The sequence below is a fragment of the Carassius carassius genome, chromosome 40 (assembly GCF_963082965.1).
Source record: "Carassius carassius chromosome 40, fCarCar2.1, whole genome shotgun sequence".
NCBI lineage: Eukaryota > Metazoa > Chordata > Actinopteri > Cypriniformes > Cyprinidae > Carassius > Carassius carassius.
In genome coordinates this window covers 12,852,505-12,872,865 of record NC_081794.1, presented here as the reverse complement: position 1 = coordinate 12,872,865, position 20,361 = coordinate 12,852,505, and the positions used below count along the sequence as shown (strand labels likewise).

Here is a 20,361-nt window from a genome sequence, read left to right as displayed (position 1 = left end):
ATGTAGCCCAAGTTATTACCTGTTAAACAGTAGACAGCACACGCGGTGTTCATCTAATAAGGATCTCCATCGCTAGCAAACAATAACCTTTGCAGATTTCAATTCAGTGCAGTTCCAGCCACGTTTTCAACGCTCTTTCTGTTCTTAAACGTTACAACTCCGAGTGAACCGCTTCAGACGCTCAGCGCGCGCGGCAGGGAACTGAACGACTCATTCAAACTGATTCATGAACCAGTTCACTCGTTTGCCAATTGGTTTGATCAAGCCTTTGAACAGAATTGACTCAAAAGAATGAATCAAATGCTCAGTAACTTTTGGGACTATGAGTAAGTTCCTCGACCTCCGCTTGAGCATGGGAATCATTGAAGGATCCTGGACTTAAATAGATGGAGGTGGGGATGGAACAGCCCATGCAAGTAGAGTCTGGGGGTGGTGTTGAATTACCTTTTCCTCCTTTCGGAGCAATAGGTACTTGGAGAAGTTCCATCTCCCAGTGCAGGAAGGATTCATGCAGACAGGTTTTAAAAAAGTATTTACTGTCCTCACCCTGACAACCGAGTCACTCCACCCTTGTCCAGAACTTCAGGGCAAAGGCCTAATTAATATAATTTTTTATTTTTTATTTTTATTAATTAAAACATTAGATCGTTAATCCGGTATAGAGATAGAAATTATTATTCCTGATATCGGAATATACATTTTCTTATTGCGATTTCTATAGTTGTCTTTTTTTTTTCATAATTCTTTTTTAAAAATGGTTGATATTGTGTTTGTCATGCATGGTTAATATAGAAGAAAGATTAATGTGTTGATCTAATGTGTTATATAGATGTCGAAATAAATCGCAGAAGTCAAAATTGCAAAAATAAATAAATAAATAAATATCGTCTCAGATTACCCGAATTCACCGCACAAAACAACAAAACAAACGGCCACAAAGTGGCGCTTTAATTTAAAGCGTGAAATGTTTATAATCTGAATAATCTGACAACTCATGATTTTGATATCAATCATGCTGCTACCATTTTCAGTACATAAGTGAACAAAATGACCTTTAATTACTCAGACAGAAATGGATATTTAAATTTGTAGAGTATTTTAAATATTTTTCAAGCCAAAAACAATCTGCATGTTCGTTAAACAATTTGACTTCATTAACATAATAACAGTATTTTTTCTTTTTTTTCTTTTCTATTTTTTGTTTTTGACAAATTAGCAAATAAAATACAAATAAATTAAATTCAAGACCATTGTTTTATTTACTGTCATAATATAAAATAATATATATATTTTTTGTGGCAATAAACATATATTCACAGTGCAGAATACCCCAGGTTCAACCCAAATATATTTAACAACATAACAAAAAGAGTTTTTAATCATCATTACAGAATAATCGGAACATTATTTAGCGAAGCAAAAAATATATAACAGTACAGGGGGAACACAATAAAAGAGAAGAGAAAGAAAAATGACTTAATTTCTGTTTGGCCGTGGAAAGCTGTGACGTCACGGATCCCACCTTTCCACGTGTGGTATGAGGTCGCGCGCAAAGGTTTCCTCCTCCAGCGCATCAGTGCAGTATCGTGTTCTTCTCGAGAGCGCTAGAGCGCTCGGTTCTCTTGACACTTCACACACATTAACAGGTGGGACGAAAACACAGCTTTACGAGACTAAACAGCCAAAGTTGAATTGTCACCAAAGGACGTTTGGAGAATACCTGCAAAAATGTCTCGAACCCCGGAGGACGTGAACAAACTCACCGAGAGCACATACAAGGTAACGTAGGTTTAAAATGCGTTCATCTTCTTGGTTATTGACTAAGGCAACCGCGCGCGTGTGTGTGTGTGTGTATGTATGTAATTTGCCATTGACAAATTAAGCCCAGTACATGCATACTCGTGAAAGTTGTGTTGGTTTGTTTAATAATAAAGTGTTATTTTATGGCACTCTAGGGTGCGTGTGAATTGTGCAATAGAGGCAGGAGTGCATTTTAAAGTGCTTCAGTTGGGTTTCTGGGTTGAGTTAAGAAACCAGTTTGTGCTGAACTGTTTCTGTTATTGCATACCTGACTGTTCATTGTTTTGCCAAGGGTGTGTTCCTGGGAATTAGCCGAGGTCCTGCCCAGAATTACATTACAGAAGGGCATTTCAATAGAGACCAAGAGGGCCATATACTTAACAGGACTTTGATCTCATAGGCTATATAATTAAAAGTCAATGATTAAGCAAGGGCATTTTTAGCTACACAGATGTATTTTTAGAAAGTGTATTGTACATTTTTTTTCGATGGACAATAAAATGTGATTTGCCTATAATGGGGAATTATGTGCACTTTTAAAATGTAGAAACCGGTACAGTTCAAAAATGAAAATGATGCCATCATTTACTTGTCATCATATTTCCAAAGTGGAAGTCGATGTGGTCCAAAACAACTTTGGATACCACTGATTTGATTGAATAGAAAAAAACTAAAGCATTATACAAAATATCTTCCCTGGGGTACGGGCATGGGGTACGCGCAAGTTACGTTAGATTCATTCAGCAGCCCCTTTAACTTTGAACTATGAACTTTGTTTCCTTCTCCTCCAGAATGTGATGGAACAGTTTAACCCAGGACTGCGGAATCTGGTCAACCTGGGGAAGAGCTATGAGAAAGCAGTGACAGGTAATCAAATCAGTTCATTTACAAAGAATAAATATACATAACCCTACATTTTTACATAAAATGTCCCATAAAAGCTCAATAAACCTAAAACTCTTACAAAAAAAGAACAGTATTTCTCTCAAAATATGTGGAATACATGCGGTCTGGCTACCAGTTCCTGTTAATCAATAGGAGTTATTCACTCTCTCATAGCAATGACCTTTGCTGGAAAGGCATATTTCGATGCAGTCTCAAAGATTGGGGAAAATGCTGCCGTATCGCCCGTGTCTAGGGAGCTGGGTGAGTATTACTCTCTAAAAACCATTGCCCAGAGGTCCTAATCTGGCCTTTGCTGATATAGATGTGCTGTGTGCAAAGCACGGCTTAACATTTCCTAGCAGATGATTCATTGTACTCAACATGTCTTGGAATGTGCGGTGCCAGTTATTTCCTCATTTTCTCAAATAGAGTTCCACATTTGCGTTTGCTTAAAGCCCCAGACAGGTTTGGTTCTTGTTGACTTTTTGTGACTCAGCATCGGTTTGATTCATATCGCCTGGAAAAAATGACTTATGATTTATAAAACGCCATCTGTTACCTCTCATGGCAACTTTTCATACTCGCCACCGCAGATCCGGTGAAAGAAAATTATACCTTTTTTGTGCAAATAACAAAGATTAATGGCTTTGTCTTCACATTAATCTGTTAATTTACCCAAAAATGGTACACATCATTCTTCGTACAAATACATTTTGCTTACTGTAATTGAGCTTTTGCTTTCCAGTGAAGTGTTCTTTTGTGATTTACTGAGCTTCACTTGCTTTATCGTTCCTAGTTTGTCCTGGAATCCCTTTCAGACAGCTCAAATGATGCCAGACAGTGTGGATTCTCTCACATGTTTTGCACAGACCGCCAGCAAACACACAAAGTAAACAGTGACTCTGTGAGACTTTGTCTATAAACCTCTCCACCTCTGATCCCATTGAGAAAAGCATAACAGCTCGAATGTTCCAGTGGAACATGCAAATTCAAAGTGCTTGCCATCGATATTCACATTTAGTTTAGTCATAAGACCATGCATTATATCACCATCTTATGCTGTAGCTTTGTAATGCTGCAAATGTTCATAATGACCTCGTATTCCGTATATATAAGGAATGCACAGCTTATGATTGCTTGTGACACTTGATTGACACAAGATCTTGATTAAGCATTATTTCAACATCAACACACCTGAAAGAAAGTTCCAGTTGGGTTACAAATACATTTTGGTTAACACAGTTGAACTTAGTAATAATTAATATGAACAGCAGACTGCGTCTGGGCCAAATGTCTCATCAAATGATACTACATAATGAATTACTATTGTAACTCTCTATTTAGTTCTTAAAGTGATTTCTCTAGGGACTTTAAACATTCAGTCAGAGATGTATGACTGGAATGTAAGAAGTTTAGTCACCACCCTTTTTCCTTAGCTGACAATCTCTTCTAAAATTTTGACCACGAACATTCACATGTACGGGTACTTTTGTTATTTTAACGAAACAAGTTCCTTAATGTCAAGTTGTTTGAAATCTTACGGTGGAATTGCTTTTGAAAGACATATCAAGCATAACAGCAGCCAAAAGGTGGTTGGTAGGAACATGGCGAATTTCTCAGAGACTGTTTGGTTTATGTGCTTGATGATGTGAAGTGAACAATGTCCTTTGCTGGGAATGTGGTGATAGATCTTTTCTTTCATACTATTGGTTTTGGTTCAGTCTACCAGTTGTTAATTGAACCAATTACAATTAAAAAAATAAATAAAAGAAGAAGAAGAAGAAGAGAAACATAATCATGGATGAATCATTCACAATAAGATCTATAACACAAATTTAGAAAATAGATAGGGTAAGTTTCCTTGTGTTAAAAGCACAAGACCCAAATATTACCAGGTAATGCATTTGAAATGTAACATTCATTATACTTTAAATTAAATTTAAAATTAAATTAACTGTTTGCAATTAGCAGACGCTTTTATCCAAAGCGACTTACAGTGCATTCAGGCTATCAATTTTTACCTATCATGTGTTCCCGGGGAATCGAACCCCAAACCTTGCGCTTGATATCGCAATGCTCTACCAATTGAGCTACAGGAACACTTTATTTGTAGAATATGTGAATGTGTTGAATTTAAAGCCAACATAAAATCAAAATTGACCTTATTTATTTAAAATGTTATTATTTGCTATTCCAGTTTGAAACAACTTTTCTTCTCTGCTGATGTCACTTTAGTAGGTTTTTGGGTAATGTTAACTATTACAAATTAGCCATTTGAACAATGTTTTAGCAAATTTGTATTCAGTCCATTCTTAAATGTTACGGTATATTTTAGATCACTGATTTAAAGATTTTCGGGGGCAGCTGTGGCCTAATGGTTAGAGAGTTGGACCTGTAACCCGAAAGTCACAGGTTTGAGTCTCGGTGCTGGCAGGAGTTGTAGGTGGCAGGGAGTGAATGAACAGCACTCTCTTCCACCCTCAATACCCATGGCTGAAGTGCCCTTGAGCAAGGCACTGAACCCCCAGTTGCTCCCCGTGCACTGGATCTATAGCTATCCACTGCTCCGGGTGTGTGTTCACTTCTCACTGCTGTGTGTGTGCACTTGGATGGGTTAAATGCAGAGCACCAATTCCGAGTATGGGTAACCATACTTGGCAAATGTCACGACTTTTCACTGAATATCTGTTTTACTTAGAGAAGTGTTAGATTATTAAAGTAAAATGGATTGCATACAGCAATTCATGTTGGCATTGACTAGCTAGCATTTCCTCTATTTGAGGTTGTATATATTTCTCATCAAAGGTTTTCTGTCAGCAAATTTCTTTCCCCCTTGGAGGGTAGATTTCTCATGCATGTGGCGTAGACAGAACACAGTGACATGCAAATCCCCAAGCCTGTTCCTTTATACCTGAGGCGTTCTAATTTTACTTTAAAAACACATTTCTCTGAGAGTGCACTGTACTTTTTCTATTATCCAAATAAATGTAGGTGTACTTGAATGCCATATCATGGGAATAGTGTGATTCACTCAGTCATTTCAGTTATTGTTGTTGTAGCATGGATTTATTGTCAGAAATCAGGTCTCCGGTCTCTTGTGTAATATTATCTTGTCACTGAAAGCATCGCCTGTCATGTTCAGGAAACCTTCTTCCTTGTGATCGGAATTATTAATCTGATACACTGCAATTATGTTTGTATTGTTTTGGTGTGTTGTTTTAGGTTGCAAAAATTTGTATTTCCAAAAATAAAACCATCTCAGCGGTTTATGATATTACCATATTACAGAGTCTTCCTGATGTCACTCTCTCATATTTTATGGCAAAGATAATATAAACAACATAATATGGTACGCAAACACATAATTATTGATTCTGTTTCTGGCAGGTATATTTGCACATTGATATTTCGTTCATTTCAAACATCATAAAGAACAGAACAGAACACATACAACAAAACTATGACTTTTTAGCTACTCTTTAATTTTTAATGATCTGTTGTAACCAACTGACTACTTTAAACCATCTTAAATAAACATCAACATCATTTGCATCAAATATTTTCAAGGATATTCAAGGTGAAAAACTGTAGGATGGGAAACCACCACCCTTGTTTTTTTTCCGAATCCAATCAAAAGAGATTCATTAAGCAGAGTAAAAATGAATAATGTGCACTGATGAATGTGCATTATGTAAAATAGAATTTGCATTTGGATTTTATACAATCAAAAGTTGATTTTACTGATACTGATTCATCTGCATTTGTAGGCACTACGGATAATCCATTTAGGCTTTCCATAATCCACTGGCAGGGATGCCCTGTAACCTTTGTAAGGTTGTGCACTTTTATGCAACATCTCTAGGGGTTGTGAAAACACAGAGCGGGTGCTTATTCTCTCAGTGCAAAGATGGCATTTACTGACCCACTGCTGATCTTGCCATGCTAATGATGCTATCATAACTGCTGGATGAGTGATAATGCTACAACTCACCTCTGCTTGTTTGCTGTAAAGTTTGTTTTTCTGAGCAGCACTAATGGAGCCCCAGCTAGATAAAATAACACCGATCATACAAAGTAGGAGAAATGCATGAAAAACTTCTATTCATAGGGGAGTCATGTACAGGGAAGTTCAAGTCCAAAGTACAACTTCATACCTCTGAAGGCAACTTTGAACTGTTTTTCCAGTCGAGATGGAAACAAAACTAGAAAAAAAACTATAAGTATCAGTAATGTAGCAATAATGTTTCATTTTCCTTCTCAGGGGTGGTGTTAATGGAGATTTCAGAAGTGCATAAGAAGGTCCAGCTGGAGCTAGAGGAGACTGTAAGTATGCAATATGTCTAAAGATCTTGATGCATCACTTTTTCCTCATATTCCTCTCTAAATCCAGAAGAAGTTGTAGATATTAATAGGTATTCAGTATATGTTCCTGGATAATTCTACGCCGTTTTAATACCCATGGTTCTTCATATACGTGTAATTCTTTACCTTCTTGAGTAATCCGTAACATCTTGGAGCCTTTTGTGATTTTTTTTTTTTAAACATTTCCTTCAATTCAAAATTATTATTATTAATAATATAGTAATACTAATACTTATTGAATATATAAACTATATTGGGGTCAGAAAGATAAAAAAAAATTAATATTTTTATCAACGGACAGTCAAGACATTTTATAATGTTATAAAAAATATATTTCAAATATATTTTTTCGTCCAACATTGATGATGATAAGAAATGTTTTAATATCTACATAAATTGTCGTAATTTAGAAATGACTCTACTAATTTAGAATAGTCATTTGATTTTAGCCCTTTTATTTAAAGCTCCTTTTAAAAGGGGAATTCTCCTTGAAGACTTCATGTAAACTCCCAATGCTATAACTTTGTAACATCTTTGCATATAAAACATTACATGTGGAAAATGTTTACTGTGTTTTTACAGTTACAACTGCTGAGATGAACTATTACATGTTAATGGCATGTGAAATGTAATAAATAGCCACTTTACAAGTATAAGGATTTGTTGGAAGGCAATGTTATTTTTAGTCTAGTGATTCTGTAGCTCCGTTCTCTCAATCTCATCTCACTAATGTGCCAGTGGACAGGGCCAAAGATGCAATAATGTAGGTGTTGATCTGATTCTGTAGGGCCAGTCTTTCATCACACTTACAAGTCTGACATAATGAGACAAAATCCGAAACGCTTCATTTTGGCACCTTGGTTTCAGTAAAAACTGTTTTTGGACCAGTTATGACGTTTTGAAACTTACAGGATGTTTCTATAGTACGATAATCTCTCACATGTCAAAAGATCAGGGTAATTGTGATTTCTTAGTTCATGACCCCTTTAAAATAAATGGTAAAGTAAGTATGTATGCATTTCACAATAGCACTATTTTTACTGTATTTCTGATCAAAAAATCCATCCTCGGTGAGCATAAGAAAATACTTTTTTAAAAACATAAATGAAATGACTAAACCAAAATGTTTGTAAAGTAGTGTATTAATATGTAAAGTAGCATCATTAGAGCAGTGTCAAAAATATAATATGCAGCTTTTATGAAATAAACATCTTCAAGGAATTTTTTTAACCTATGAGCAGAACTGTAGCAAGCAGTGCTATTGGGGAAAAAAGGAGGACAAGAACTTTGTGTCTATTTGTAACTTCAAACATTTTTGTAGTCACTTGATCTTGAAACTTAAACTTAAATGTTGACATTATAAATCATATACCATAGTAATATTTGCTTTTAGGATAGTGTGTGTGCTGAACTTATCTGAGTTATGTGACTGTATTAAGGGCTGGCCCTCTACTCTCTTGAGCTTCAAAGCATTTCTTCCTCCCAAACCATTTTTTAATCAGATGATCTTATGTATTCGGACTCACAGTGTTTTGAATATTTAACTACCTGAGCTGATAAGATAACCCTTTTGTTCGACTTCTCTAAATAATGTTATCATTGTTGTGGAATTATATGGTGACTTAATGCAATTTTACTATTATTGATTGTTATCGCTCTGTAGCGATTTATCTCCATTAACCTTGTTGCTACAGTTCAAGAAGTTCAACAGAGAGCTCATCACTGAACTGGAAAGGAAAACCGATATGGATATCAAGTACATGAATGTAAGTATTGCATGTTTTTCTCTTCGTCAATCAAGCAACACTTCCCATTCCTTCACCTGTGCAAGCAGGGGAATCTCATTAGCGTTGTGGTATTACAATCCCTCTAGGCCACTTTCAAAAGATACCAGTCAGAACACAAATTGAAGCAAGACTTTTTGGACAAGTCGCAGGCTGACCTGAAGAAACTGCGGAGAAAAAGTCAAGGGAAGCATTCGTCCAAGTATGAGATCAAAGAAAATGAGGTGAAGTTTCTTGTTTTTTCATTATGAAATCTGTTTGGCAGTCTTTTATCTTATCATTTAATTGAATACATAACAGAGCTGTTCAGTTTGTAGTCCTACATTTTGGAAGAAAATTAGCACAGCATTAGCAGTTTTGAGCCATTCTGTAATTTCCTCTGGGTTTTTACTAGTGCTGTCAAACGATTAATCACATCCAAAATAAAGGTTTTTGTTTACATCATATTTGTGTGTGTACTATTTATATATATAATGTATATAGAAATACACACACACACGTATTTAGATAAGAAAAATATATTATATTTGTATACTATTAAATATATTTATATATAATATAAAATGCATACATGTAAATATTTTCAAAATATATGGTCAAGTTACCTTTATTTATATATTGCTTTTGACAATACAGATGGTGTCAAAGCACTTTACAGTAGGGCTGTGCAAAAAATCGAATGCGATTTTCATGCGCATCTCATCAGTAAAGACGCTCCTGTAATTAGTAGTATATCTCCAGCACGTGCGTTCAGATCAGGGTTGCCAGGATTTCAAAACAAATCCTGCCCAGTTGCTTCTTAAAACTAGTCCAAAACAAGCCCAATCGCGTTTCCAAGGAGGTTCCCCGATAAAAATTGCTTCCCGGGGTTAAAATATAATTTTTTGGAAGGGTTGCCTTGGTAAAATTCGCATTTAAGGGGCTAAATATCACGTTATTTGTATTGGGGTCGCTTCAAATCGCGGACATGAAAAACAATCGCAGACTTGGCAACACTGGTTCAGGTGGAGCGGCAGTTACTACACAGAGCCGTAGTCTACCGACAACTAACACAAAATCGTTTTCAAAATTGACAAAGAATCGCCTGCGATTTTAACATCGATTTTGTGTAGATTGTCAGTGAATTACGGCTCGGTGTAGTAAATGCCAACCAGTGTTGCCAAGTCTGTGGTTGTTTTTCATGTCTGCGGGTCGAAGCGACCCCAATACAAATAACGTGATATTTAGCACCTAAAATGCGAATTTTACCAAGGCAACCCTGCTAAAAAACTTATATTGTAACCCTGGGAAGCAATTTTTATCGGGGAACCTCCTGGAAACGCGATTGGACTAGTTTTGGATTAGTTTTGAGAAGCAACTGGGCAGGATTTGTTGTGAAAACCTGGCAACCCTGATCCGAACGCACGTGCTGGAGATATACTTCTAATTACAGGAGCGTCTTTACTGATGAAATGCGCATGAAAATCGCATTCGATTTTTTGCACAGCCCTACTTTACAGTATTAAATAGGAAAATAGTGTGTAATAATCATACATAGACTGCATGAGTGTGTTTTTATATATTAATAATAAATATACACAGTACACACACGTATATTATGTTAACAACTTATTTTGGATACGAATAATCACGATTAATCATTTGACAGCACTAGTTTTTAGATAAAGTATTACTTGATACCTCAATCATAACTTGGTTATGAATTTTAAAGGTGCTGTGTGCACTAAGTGGATACAAGTTGCTTGAAGCCAAAATAAGCGAAAGTAGTGACAGATCTTTTCTTTCATGTTTTGATGTATGAGTGTGATTATCGAAAAAGAACAAATATGGATATGAAAAAATAGGACTTAAATACTGTAGGCAAGGACTTGGTTATATTCATTGGCTGTTGATTGGATTTTGAGATGTGGGTGTTGCACTCAAACTGAAGTCACCAAAGAGAAGGATCATTCAATGAATAGAGTTTAGATAAACCATGAGATTTATTCATGAGATAGGGTTTAAAAAAACTTAAATGAAGACTGCAACTATCACAAGAATGTGTTTACATGCTTGATGAGTCATTAAAGTCCTTATATAGCAACATAAAAAAAAACAATAACAGTGACTTCAGAATTCATGTTTGAGGTTTGACAGTCTGTAAATTATTTGGTAGGGCAAAAAATTGTTCAAGTAATATTTGTGACAGACATTATATTACTCATAAATCCAAACCTGCTATTCTAAAAGCAAATAAAAAGTTATTGAGGGAAGCCATCACAGAGGGTTGGTTGGCTTTACACAACAAATGGGAACCGCTCTATTCAATTAAGTTAATGGCTCAATATCAGAAACATGATTTGTCACCTGCACTGAATCTGTTGCAGTAGATTTTAATAGTCAGTTTTAATAGCTCAACAGTCACCACTGTGTTCCTCCTTTCAAAGGCACATTGTTTCTTTGAATCGTTAGCAATGGAAACCTATTTATGTCATGTTCGCTTTGGAAATCACAACGAGTCTGCATTTAGTTTAAAATTGCCATTGTAAACATAGTATCAAACTTTAAATAATAATTTTGGATTGAAGCCATATGATAGCCATGTGATGAGGTTTAGATTAGTCCTGGCTTGAGGTGCTTTCCCAGTCGAATTGTCCTCTCTCCTCTTCCATGATTTTCTGTCTGTCCTTCTACTTTCTTATATCAAATTTAGGCAAAAAAGGCCAAAAACATTTTGGGTGGGGGCAAATGAAGTAAATATATAAAAACATGTTTCCTGTCATGTAAATGTCAATATTTTAAGTTGATGAGATGTCATTTATCTTAGCTGGGACTGAAATCTCATCCAAAAACATGTCAGGTTGTGTCCCTGACAAAATCCACCAAATAATAATTTCCTGAAGTCATGTCATTCGTATTCGCAATGAACGGCTCTTGTTAAAGCCACTGAGAGACAATACTCATGTAAGACTTTCTTGTCCAGACATGATCTGCAAATAAAAATAAAAAAAAGATTCTGAAAACAGCTCCAAGGAAACAAGCAAGGTTCACGGTCACTATGACAACTTGCACAGAACCATAATAGCGAGGGGAATCCTGGGAAGAAGAACAGAGCTCTGTTTCTGGTGTCGTTTTCACAGGTCTATAAAAGTAATGAATCCTCAGCCTGGAAAGAGAGTTACTCACGAGAATATTATTGCATTAGTATGAGGTGTTGACTATGTGGACTTCATAATGATATGTTATATATATATATATATATGTCTCATTTTGTTGAATGTTGTGTTTCTCAATGCAGTATATCCCAAAAATTGTTTATTTCAAGCAAGAATTCAAGAATGCATCTGTTCCTTTCAAGCGGGCTACTGTGAGAGTATAATGTGATGCCATATCTTATGATCATTATCATCTTTAGTGTGTGGAGACCATCTCATCCCGGCAGACAGACATGCAGAGGTTTATTGCAGAAGGATGTAAGGAAGCTCTGCTGGAAGAGAAAAGGAGGTTCTGCTTCCTAGTGGAGAAACACTGTGGCTTCACCTATCAGCTATCAGCCTTCCACGACAAGGTGAACCACAGAAAGTATTCAGTATTTTCTGATTTAATAAATATTAATCTCACTGGTGTTCCAGTTAATGTTGTTAGACGTGGCAGCAAAAAGAAATCAGAAGTAATGGTAGAATACTGTTGAGAAGTCTGGAATTGATAAGATTTTTGATTGTATTTGAAAGAAGTCTGTTATGCTCAGCATGGCTGCATTATTTGATCAGAAATACAGTAAGATTTGTTATATTGTGAAGTATTATAACAATATAATATAATATAAATATTAAAAATAACTTTTTAATGTATAAAATGTTTACAATAATAATATATTTATCTATCATTTTTGGAAAAATGTAAAATATAATTCATTCTCAGCAGCCATTACCCAGGTTTTTAGTGTCATGTGATCCTTCAGAAATGATTCTATGTTATGTTGATTTGGTTCTCCAGAAATATTTCTGATTATTATCAATGATGAAAACATTTTTGTGGAACCATGGTACATTATTTTGATAGAAAGAAATCTTTTGGAATATTACTTTTACTGTAACTTTTGATCAATTGAATGCATCCTTACTGAATAAAAGTATTAATTTGTTTCCCAAAAAAATAACACTGACCTTTTGAATGTTAGTGTACCTTGTTTTGCCTTTCTTCCTTTGAACAGTTTTTGCATTTTCCCCCACAGGCCAAGGAGATGCTGACTGTGACACTGCCCAGCTGGCAAGATAAATGTAGCGATGCCACCAGGGTGCCAGACACAGTGATATCCATGATTGAGAGTCTGCGGACTCAAGTGTCAGTCATACCAGAGTCCTCGCCTACATTGGAGCACAGTGACAGGGTTAGTCTCACACAGAAGGGAATTTACCACCATTAACATATGAGTTTGTGTAAATGAGAGCCACATAAAGTTCAGTTTTTTAAGCTGAACACCAACTGATTGAGTTTTGTTCAAACAGCACCGACTTTAAGGTCTCTGCATTGTCTCTTTTTTTTTCTCCTCAGACCAATTCCGGTTCAATTGTTCCGCCACCGGCCCCATCACTCAAAGCCCACACAAGTCCACTGGCCAGCATGTTCTCCCAGGACGTTCCTAAAAGCCCCATCTCATCAGAGATGTACTCAGGCAAGCTGACGGCTGCTTACACTTTGATTTAATCAGACTTCATTTCTTCTGCTCTCAAAAATCAAGCATACTAGTCTTTGTGTTGATGAGGCACTCCTTGAAATGTTGCTTTGATTACTAATCTAGCTGTTTACTGCCACAAGATATCTTTCGTTAATATCACGTACATTGCACTTTGCAATCTACAGATCAAGACAGCCAAGACGGAAACGGCTTGTCTAGGTCTGAGTCTGTGTCTAGCGGTATTGATATGGGGAAGAAGGCCAGGGTGCAAACTATCTTCCCCCACACAGCAGGGAATAACGAGACCCTGCTGAGCTTTGATGATGGAGACATCATTACACTGCTTATTCAAGAGGAGAGGGATGGATGGCTGTATGGAGAACTAGAACATACTGGACAGTAAGTAAATCATTATATAGAACTGTTTGTTTTTCACCCTTAAAGAGATAGTTTGCTCAAAAATTTTAATTATTGCTATTTTACTCAACCTCATGAAGTTCCATCCTGTATGACTTACTTTTGTGCAACATTATATATATATATACACACACACACACAAAGATAAACAGAGTAAATACAAAATGCAGTTTTGAAATAATTATTAATTTATTAAGGGAAAAAGCTGTCCAAACCTGCCTCGCACTACGTGAAATAGTAATTGTCCCATGAATCTAATAACTGGTTGTGCCACCATTTGCAGCAACAACTGCAATCATGCATTTGCGATAACTGGCAGTGAGTCTTTAACATCACTATGGAGGAATTTTGGCCCACTTGGAAATAATCAAGATATTTTTTGACAAATGTGAGATGAGCCTTTGTATTCTTTTTGGTCAGCAATTGATTTTGCCATGGAACTCTCCCATGAATGCTGTTTTTGCCCAGTCTCTTTCTTATTCTTGAATGATGAACACTGACTTTAATTGAGGCAAGTGAGGCCTGCAGTTCTTCAGAGTTTGTTCTGGGTTCCTTTATGACCTCCTGGATGAGTCATTGTTGCACTCTTGGAGAATTTTTGCTAGGCCAGCCACTCCTGGGAAGGTTCACCACTGTACCAAGTTTTCTTTATTTGTGGATAATGGCTCTGACCATGGTTCGCTGGAGTCCCAAAGCCTTAGAATCGGCTTTATAAACCAGCATGTCAACTATTTTGTTTCTCGTCTGTTTTTGAATTTCTTTAGATGGTGGCATGATGTGTTGCTCTTTAAGCATGCTTCACTATGTCACACAGGTTCTATTTAAGGGATTTCTTGATTCAACAGGTCTGGCAGTAATCAGGCCAGGGTGTGGCTAGTGAATTTGAACTCTGCTTTCTAAAATAATGTGGTAAATCACAGTTCTTCCATGATTTAACAGGAGGGGGCTATTACTTTTTTTATGTAGGGCTAGGTTGGTTTGGAAAGCTTTTTTCCCTTAATAAATAAATGTAAAAACTGCATATTTACTCTCATTATCTTTGTGTAATATTAAATATAATTAGAATTATATAATTAATATAAAATTTGTTTGATGATCTGAATATTTTAAGTGTGATAAATATGCAAAAAATAAAAACAGGAAGGGGCAAAAACCTTTTCATGGCACTATGACATCAGCTTTCCTGAGCTGGAAAGACTGGTTACATGTTTTTGTTTATTAGATTTACTCTGCTTATTTCCAGGATTTGGTGAGACATGTTCCACATGTCAGATATGTTAGAGGTGCATGTTTCTCTCCGTCATTGAGAGGAAACAAACATGCTGCTGCCGTAAGCCTTTGCATGGCAGCAGGCTTATTTTTCAGCCTAAATTTATTTTACTTTGCATGAAACAAAACTGTTGCCTTCATTTGGACACAAAATGGCAACATGGCAAAATGGCAACTCAGACAAGAGTTGGTTAACATGAAACTTCATATGAATTGAATTTAATTCTTGTTTGTAGTAGTTTTTAAAATATATGTGAAATAAAAAATTATGCTATTTAGTTTAAGAATTATTTGGTTCATCCATAGGAAAAAATAATTGTAGGCTAATATTGAGTCAAAATCTGCAAAATTGCATCCCCTCTGAAATGGTGTTTCTTCTCGGACCATCTCCCTCCAACCGCCAGTCTGCTGCGAGCTATAGATGGCAAAAAATGGCCTGCCCTCGATTTGTTTCAAATTCAGTTTTTTTTATGCATCTGAAGTATGTGCTGAAGTTAAGCAGGTTTGGACTTCTGGTTCACACAGACTTTAACAACAAACATGAGGAAAACCTTGCAACTGTGCAGCTCTGCTTTATCTTAAATTCACAGAAACAGCAAAATAATTGTCTTGGATGCACATAATAATGTCATTTATTTGCAATTAAATTTGTTAACCTACTCATTATAGTAAAGCTGAATTTCAGTCAGTTTTGTTCGATTAAACTGTCAGATTGTTGTTCTTTTTTGAGTATGACAATTTTTGCAGTTCCTTTTGCTGACAGCAAATACAATATTTGATAGCTAACAGGTGCATCTGTTCTTTATATTAACATGCATTTAATCATTCATCCATAGCAACACACAAATGAGAGGTCAAATGATCCTTCTGCAGTGGAGGCATCAGTGGATGTGCTTTGTGTGGTCTTATACTTTTTTGTTTTGCATATTTTAATGAGCAGCTCTGCCATTTCAGAGGTCCAAGGTCCACAGATTTTCCCTCACTACCCATTATGCTGTCACCACTATTTTGAGAAGTGAAAACGTCTTAATGCACCGACGCACTCTTGAAGGCTCAGTTCAAAGTTATCTGCCGCTGGTGGTGTGACAGTTCCTAAGCAACCAAAACCAAATGTACTCTTCGTGTTACATGGTGTTTCACTTTACATTTGTGCCAATACAGTGGTTTTTGATTAGTCATACAGTAGTTGAAATCAAAAAGCCTTAATGCATATGGAAATTGAGCTGGTACCCATTTTTTGTTAGAAAAGCATAATGAACATTATGGATATTTTTTGTCTTTTAATTGCAGACGTGGATGGTTTCCCTCATCTTATTGTCGGGCTTACAATGAGGCAGTGATTGCCAACAGGTGAGACTGCTTTTCCTATGAATTTGAGGGAAAATCATGTGATTTAAGCTGAAACTAACCATGTTTATCTATCAATTAACAAAACAGTAAGACATCAATTTATGTATTTTGTTCAGCAGAGTCGAGAGCCCATTGCGTAGCCAGAGTGTGACTGATCCTGAGCAGCCGGAGGAAGACGAGGAGGTGGAGGAACCCATGTTGCTGCCCCCGCCTGACTACAGTGACTCATCCAGGGACAGACCCATCAAGCCCTCCACCCCCTCTCCACAGAACATGGTAAACACACTGCGCTGGCGAATAGGATAGCTAAGTGCAAAGTTAGTTGGAAAAGCACCATTTTCTGTAAAGAGAGATGGAGAGGAGTATCTGGGCCTCTTATCCTTTTGTGTTTGACATAAAGTAGGCAAAGTCATTGGTGTATTCCGAGAGGGAGATCCTTGATTAAATCTGGTTCCTTTTGGGCGAACATGAAACCTCTATTACTGTACAGAGGGTTCACTTAGAAAATGCATACAAGTGCAGTATGAAGATGCATACAGTGTTGCTTTATAAAATATTTAATTTGACTAGGAACAAAAAAAATAAAGACATTCAATGGCGGCTCATCGAGGGAAGCACAGCTTCCCCAAACTTCTAAGGTGAAAATGAGGACGATTTAAATGTAAATAATAAAATCCACAATTCATTTCAGTTCATATCTCAGAATGTATATATTTTTATTTGTAATTTCAGAGTTGTAAAACCATTACGTGAAAGCTCCGCTTTTCTAACGCAAATGTGCCGAATCTGTTGTTGTAATTAACTGCTAAGTGATAGAGAAGGGGAGGGGGAGGCATCGAGTGTTCACTTTCAGTGTTGAGAAAAAAAAACATCACAGAGGAGAAAATATTTCTAAGAAATGTTTCTTGAGCACCAAATCAGCATATTACAAATACAGTAACAAATTAATTCAAGCCTTAATGAGCTTCAGAGACTTTCAAAAATATATATACATCAAATATTTGTAAAATGAAAAGTAAATATATGACTGCACTATTTTTAAGTCACTAATCATAAAAAATAAGTTGGAGACAGTCATCATGTAAGCTCTTTGTATAGTTCTTCCATTGAAGCTCAAGATGCTCTTTAGATTATCTCAAATCATGCTGGAGAACATGATAAGCAGGTTTTACAAACTTTGTTTATGCAGTGTGAAAGCTGCTGTCAAAATACTACATTTCAAAATTAAACGAAAATTAATATCATTTGTAACAAATTTTGTTCAATTAGAAAGTAATGCAAATATGTGTTATGCAATATAAAATTATGTAAAGTATTTTCACTAGTGTCTTTTGGACCCAGCTATATTTCTTCAGCTGTACTTTAGACTTTGAATTTTACAAATTTGATCCACATAAGCAGCAATAATCACAAAAGCATACGTTCTGAGACCTGCAATAATGTAACCTTTGTTCGTTGCCGGGAGGCCTAGGGAGGGGTAGATGAATGCTCTGCATTACTATCATTATGAAAAATAAAAAGACATCTGAAAAATTCTCCCTACCTAGTTTTCACATTGTGAAGGAGAGTGGAGATATTTAGAGCTTTACTATATCAGCTGATGTCAAACAGAAACTGAATATCTGGCTCCCTCTTCTGAATGACCTCAAGCCCTGTGTACTGCCTTAGGGCACAGAGATCAAATTGAAAGTGTGGTCAAAACTAATTCACTTTGAATGTAGGGCTGCACAATTAATTAAAATTAAATCGCAAAGGCAATAAATCGCAATTAGGCAGAAGCATCTTTCTGCATGTCTCATCCATGGGTATGCAATATTGGAGAGCAATCATTTGGGAGTTTTGAGAAGTTGAATGAGCAATAAATCTATAGTGAGCCCCTTTATTAAAATACCTGGAGGTGAGGAATAATGCAAAAATTGTCATATTCACTCAGTATTAATTCACAAATATCTCAATTGCAGTTTAATAAAAAATTTATTGTACTCTGTTGTGTTTTAGGCACTAAAACAGTCCTGTAAATTAGTCAATCACATTTTTATATTGAAATAATGAATATTTCTGTGCCACCCCAGACTGGTTGCTGGCCCCTCCCTGGCCACCCCTATGAAAAATCCTGGCTCCACATCTGGGCCTGCCTTGGACAGATTTAACTCTAGAATACTCCCAGTACACCCTTCTCTTATTCATAAAGGAACATGCATGTTCCCTGACTGTTTACAGTTCATAGTCACTTGACGTGGTTATGGTTAACATATGATCGACACTCAGCGAAAGCAAGCATTTCAAGATTATCAAGATTCCTGACGCATATGATGTGGTCATAGGACACCGCAATTGTTCTAAGTACTTAGTCAGCTGGTGAAGTGACAGAATTAGGTGTTGACATCTTAATCGAACCTGTCTGACGGGGAAAATCCACTCTCCCCTTTAAGTTCTAAAGGGTTTATGTTGATTACTTTTTATTCTTATTTTTGTGTTTTCAGCAGTCATCTTTGCCAAATGGTCACTCAGTGCCACCATTCCTTGGGTGAGTATCTTTTAACAGAATTAATTATCAGTATTACTACAGTGCACTAGCATTTAACCCATTATCTGCAATCACAATGAGTTTTCCTCATCAGGGGTGTGAATCCATTTGCCACGGTCAAACTACGACCCACCATCACAAATGACAGATCTGCACCAATCGTATGAGGAGACTGCCGCCCTGTCCTGTTGTGAAGTTGTGCCTCAGAGGTTTTGCCTATATTGATGCATTGCAGATATGGCAATGGAACCAAATGAAAGGGTTCTGTTATAACATCAGTTTTAATCCTTAAAATTTCGAAAAAAGCAAACTAGCATATTAAAATTTCCAGGAGGAATTATTTATAAGAATTTTAGACTTTGATTAAATTATTTTAAATTGTAACTGGATTCATACAATTGAGTTTCCAAGAGAATGCACAGCACCAAACAGGCTCTTGAATAGCTATTTTCTGACCATATTGGTCCTCTGTGTCTGGGGCCTTGTAAAGGAAAACTGAAAATCCAAATTTATATTCTAAGGTTGGAGTATTGCAGCCCCTAATTAGAAACACGTCGCATAACCAGATCACATTTCATTTCAAAATCCAGTGAAGTAGTGTGAGGTTTGCCAGTTCCCAAAGTGTTTCGTCCTGTAATTATTTTGTTAGTATCATTATAACCTGTTTTTGTTATACGATATCTTGGTTTTGTTGTTTTAAAATGCTTATGTATTCCTTATCCTTTACACTTTTTACACATTTAAAAGATGAAAATATAAAGACACTTAGTTGAAATTTGTATTCCTCATGTTAAAGATGAGTGCAATGTGTGGTGATAATCTTACTAGCTGCACAGTTGAATGTTGGCTTATTGGCTTTAACTTGACCTCAGCTCAAACACATGAGCATTCTTCACTAGTTAAGAGAAATCCAGAAAGTAAATACATACTGATTTTGTTTTTTACTCAGCTCAAACACATGAGCATTCTTCACTAGTTAAGAGAAATCCAGAAAGTAAATACATACTGATTTTGTTTTTTACTCAGCTCAAACACATGAGCATTCTTCACTAGTTAAGAGAAATCCAGAAAGTAAATACATACTGATTTTTTTTTTTACTCAGCTCAAACACATGAGCATTCTTCACTAGTTAAGAGAAATCCAGAAAGTAAATACATACTGATTTTGTTTTTTACTCAGCTCAAACACATGAGCATTCTTCACTAGTTAAGAGAAATCCAGAAAGTAAATACATACTGATTTTTTTTTTTTAAGTCTTGTAAATTTGTGTACACGTTATGCTTTTGCAAGCATGTTATCACGTAGGGGA

At 36.1% G+C, this 20,361-nt stretch overlaps 1 protein-coding gene across 4 annotated transcripts; it reads left to right on the top strand.

Annotated features, from left to right (window-relative positions):
* The first annotated feature begins 1,498 nt into the window (after positions 1-1,498).
* Positions 1,499-19,712, top strand: baiap2l1a (BAR/IMD domain containing adaptor protein 2 like 1a). 4 transcript variants are annotated; one of them, XM_059532039.1, is made up of 14 exons: positions 1,499-1,779; positions 2,592-2,667; positions 2,860-2,946; positions 6,947-7,008; positions 8,742-8,813; positions 8,921-9,055; positions 12,226-12,378; positions 13,045-13,200; positions 13,365-13,485; positions 13,674-13,887; positions 16,465-16,524; positions 16,641-16,800; positions 19,011-19,051; positions 19,146-19,712. In XM_059532039.1, exons 1-14 carry the CDS (start codon positions 1,729-1,731, stop codon positions 19,216-19,218), a joined length of 1,461 nt encoding a protein of 486 aa, XP_059388022.1. In that variant the 5' UTR covers positions 1,499-1,728; the 3' UTR covers positions 19,219-19,712. The 4 variants fall into 4 exon arrangements, with proteins under 4 accessions (XP_059388022.1, XP_059388024.1, XP_059388021.1 ...); XM_059532041.1 differs by having other exon boundaries at positions 1,501-1,779; positions 16,644-16,800; XM_059532038.1 differs by having other exon boundaries at positions 1,502-1,779; positions 19,008-19,051.
* Positions 19,713-20,361: the final 649 nt, after the last annotated feature.

Bases quoted from the DNA above. Each gene is read 5' to 3' on its own strand.
- baiap2l1a (XM_059532038.1), top strand. From the start codon at position 1,729: ATGTCTCGAACCCCGGAGGACGTGAACAAACTCACCGAGAGCACATAC. The intron at 2,668-2,859 runs GTAATCAAATCA...ACTCTCTCATAG, and splicing joins CTATGAGAAAGCAGTGACAG to CAATGACCTTTGCTGGAAAG. The intron at 12,379-13,044 runs GTGAACCACAGA...TTTCCCCCACAG, and splicing joins TATCAGCCTTCCACGACAAG to GCCAAGGAGATGCTGACTGT.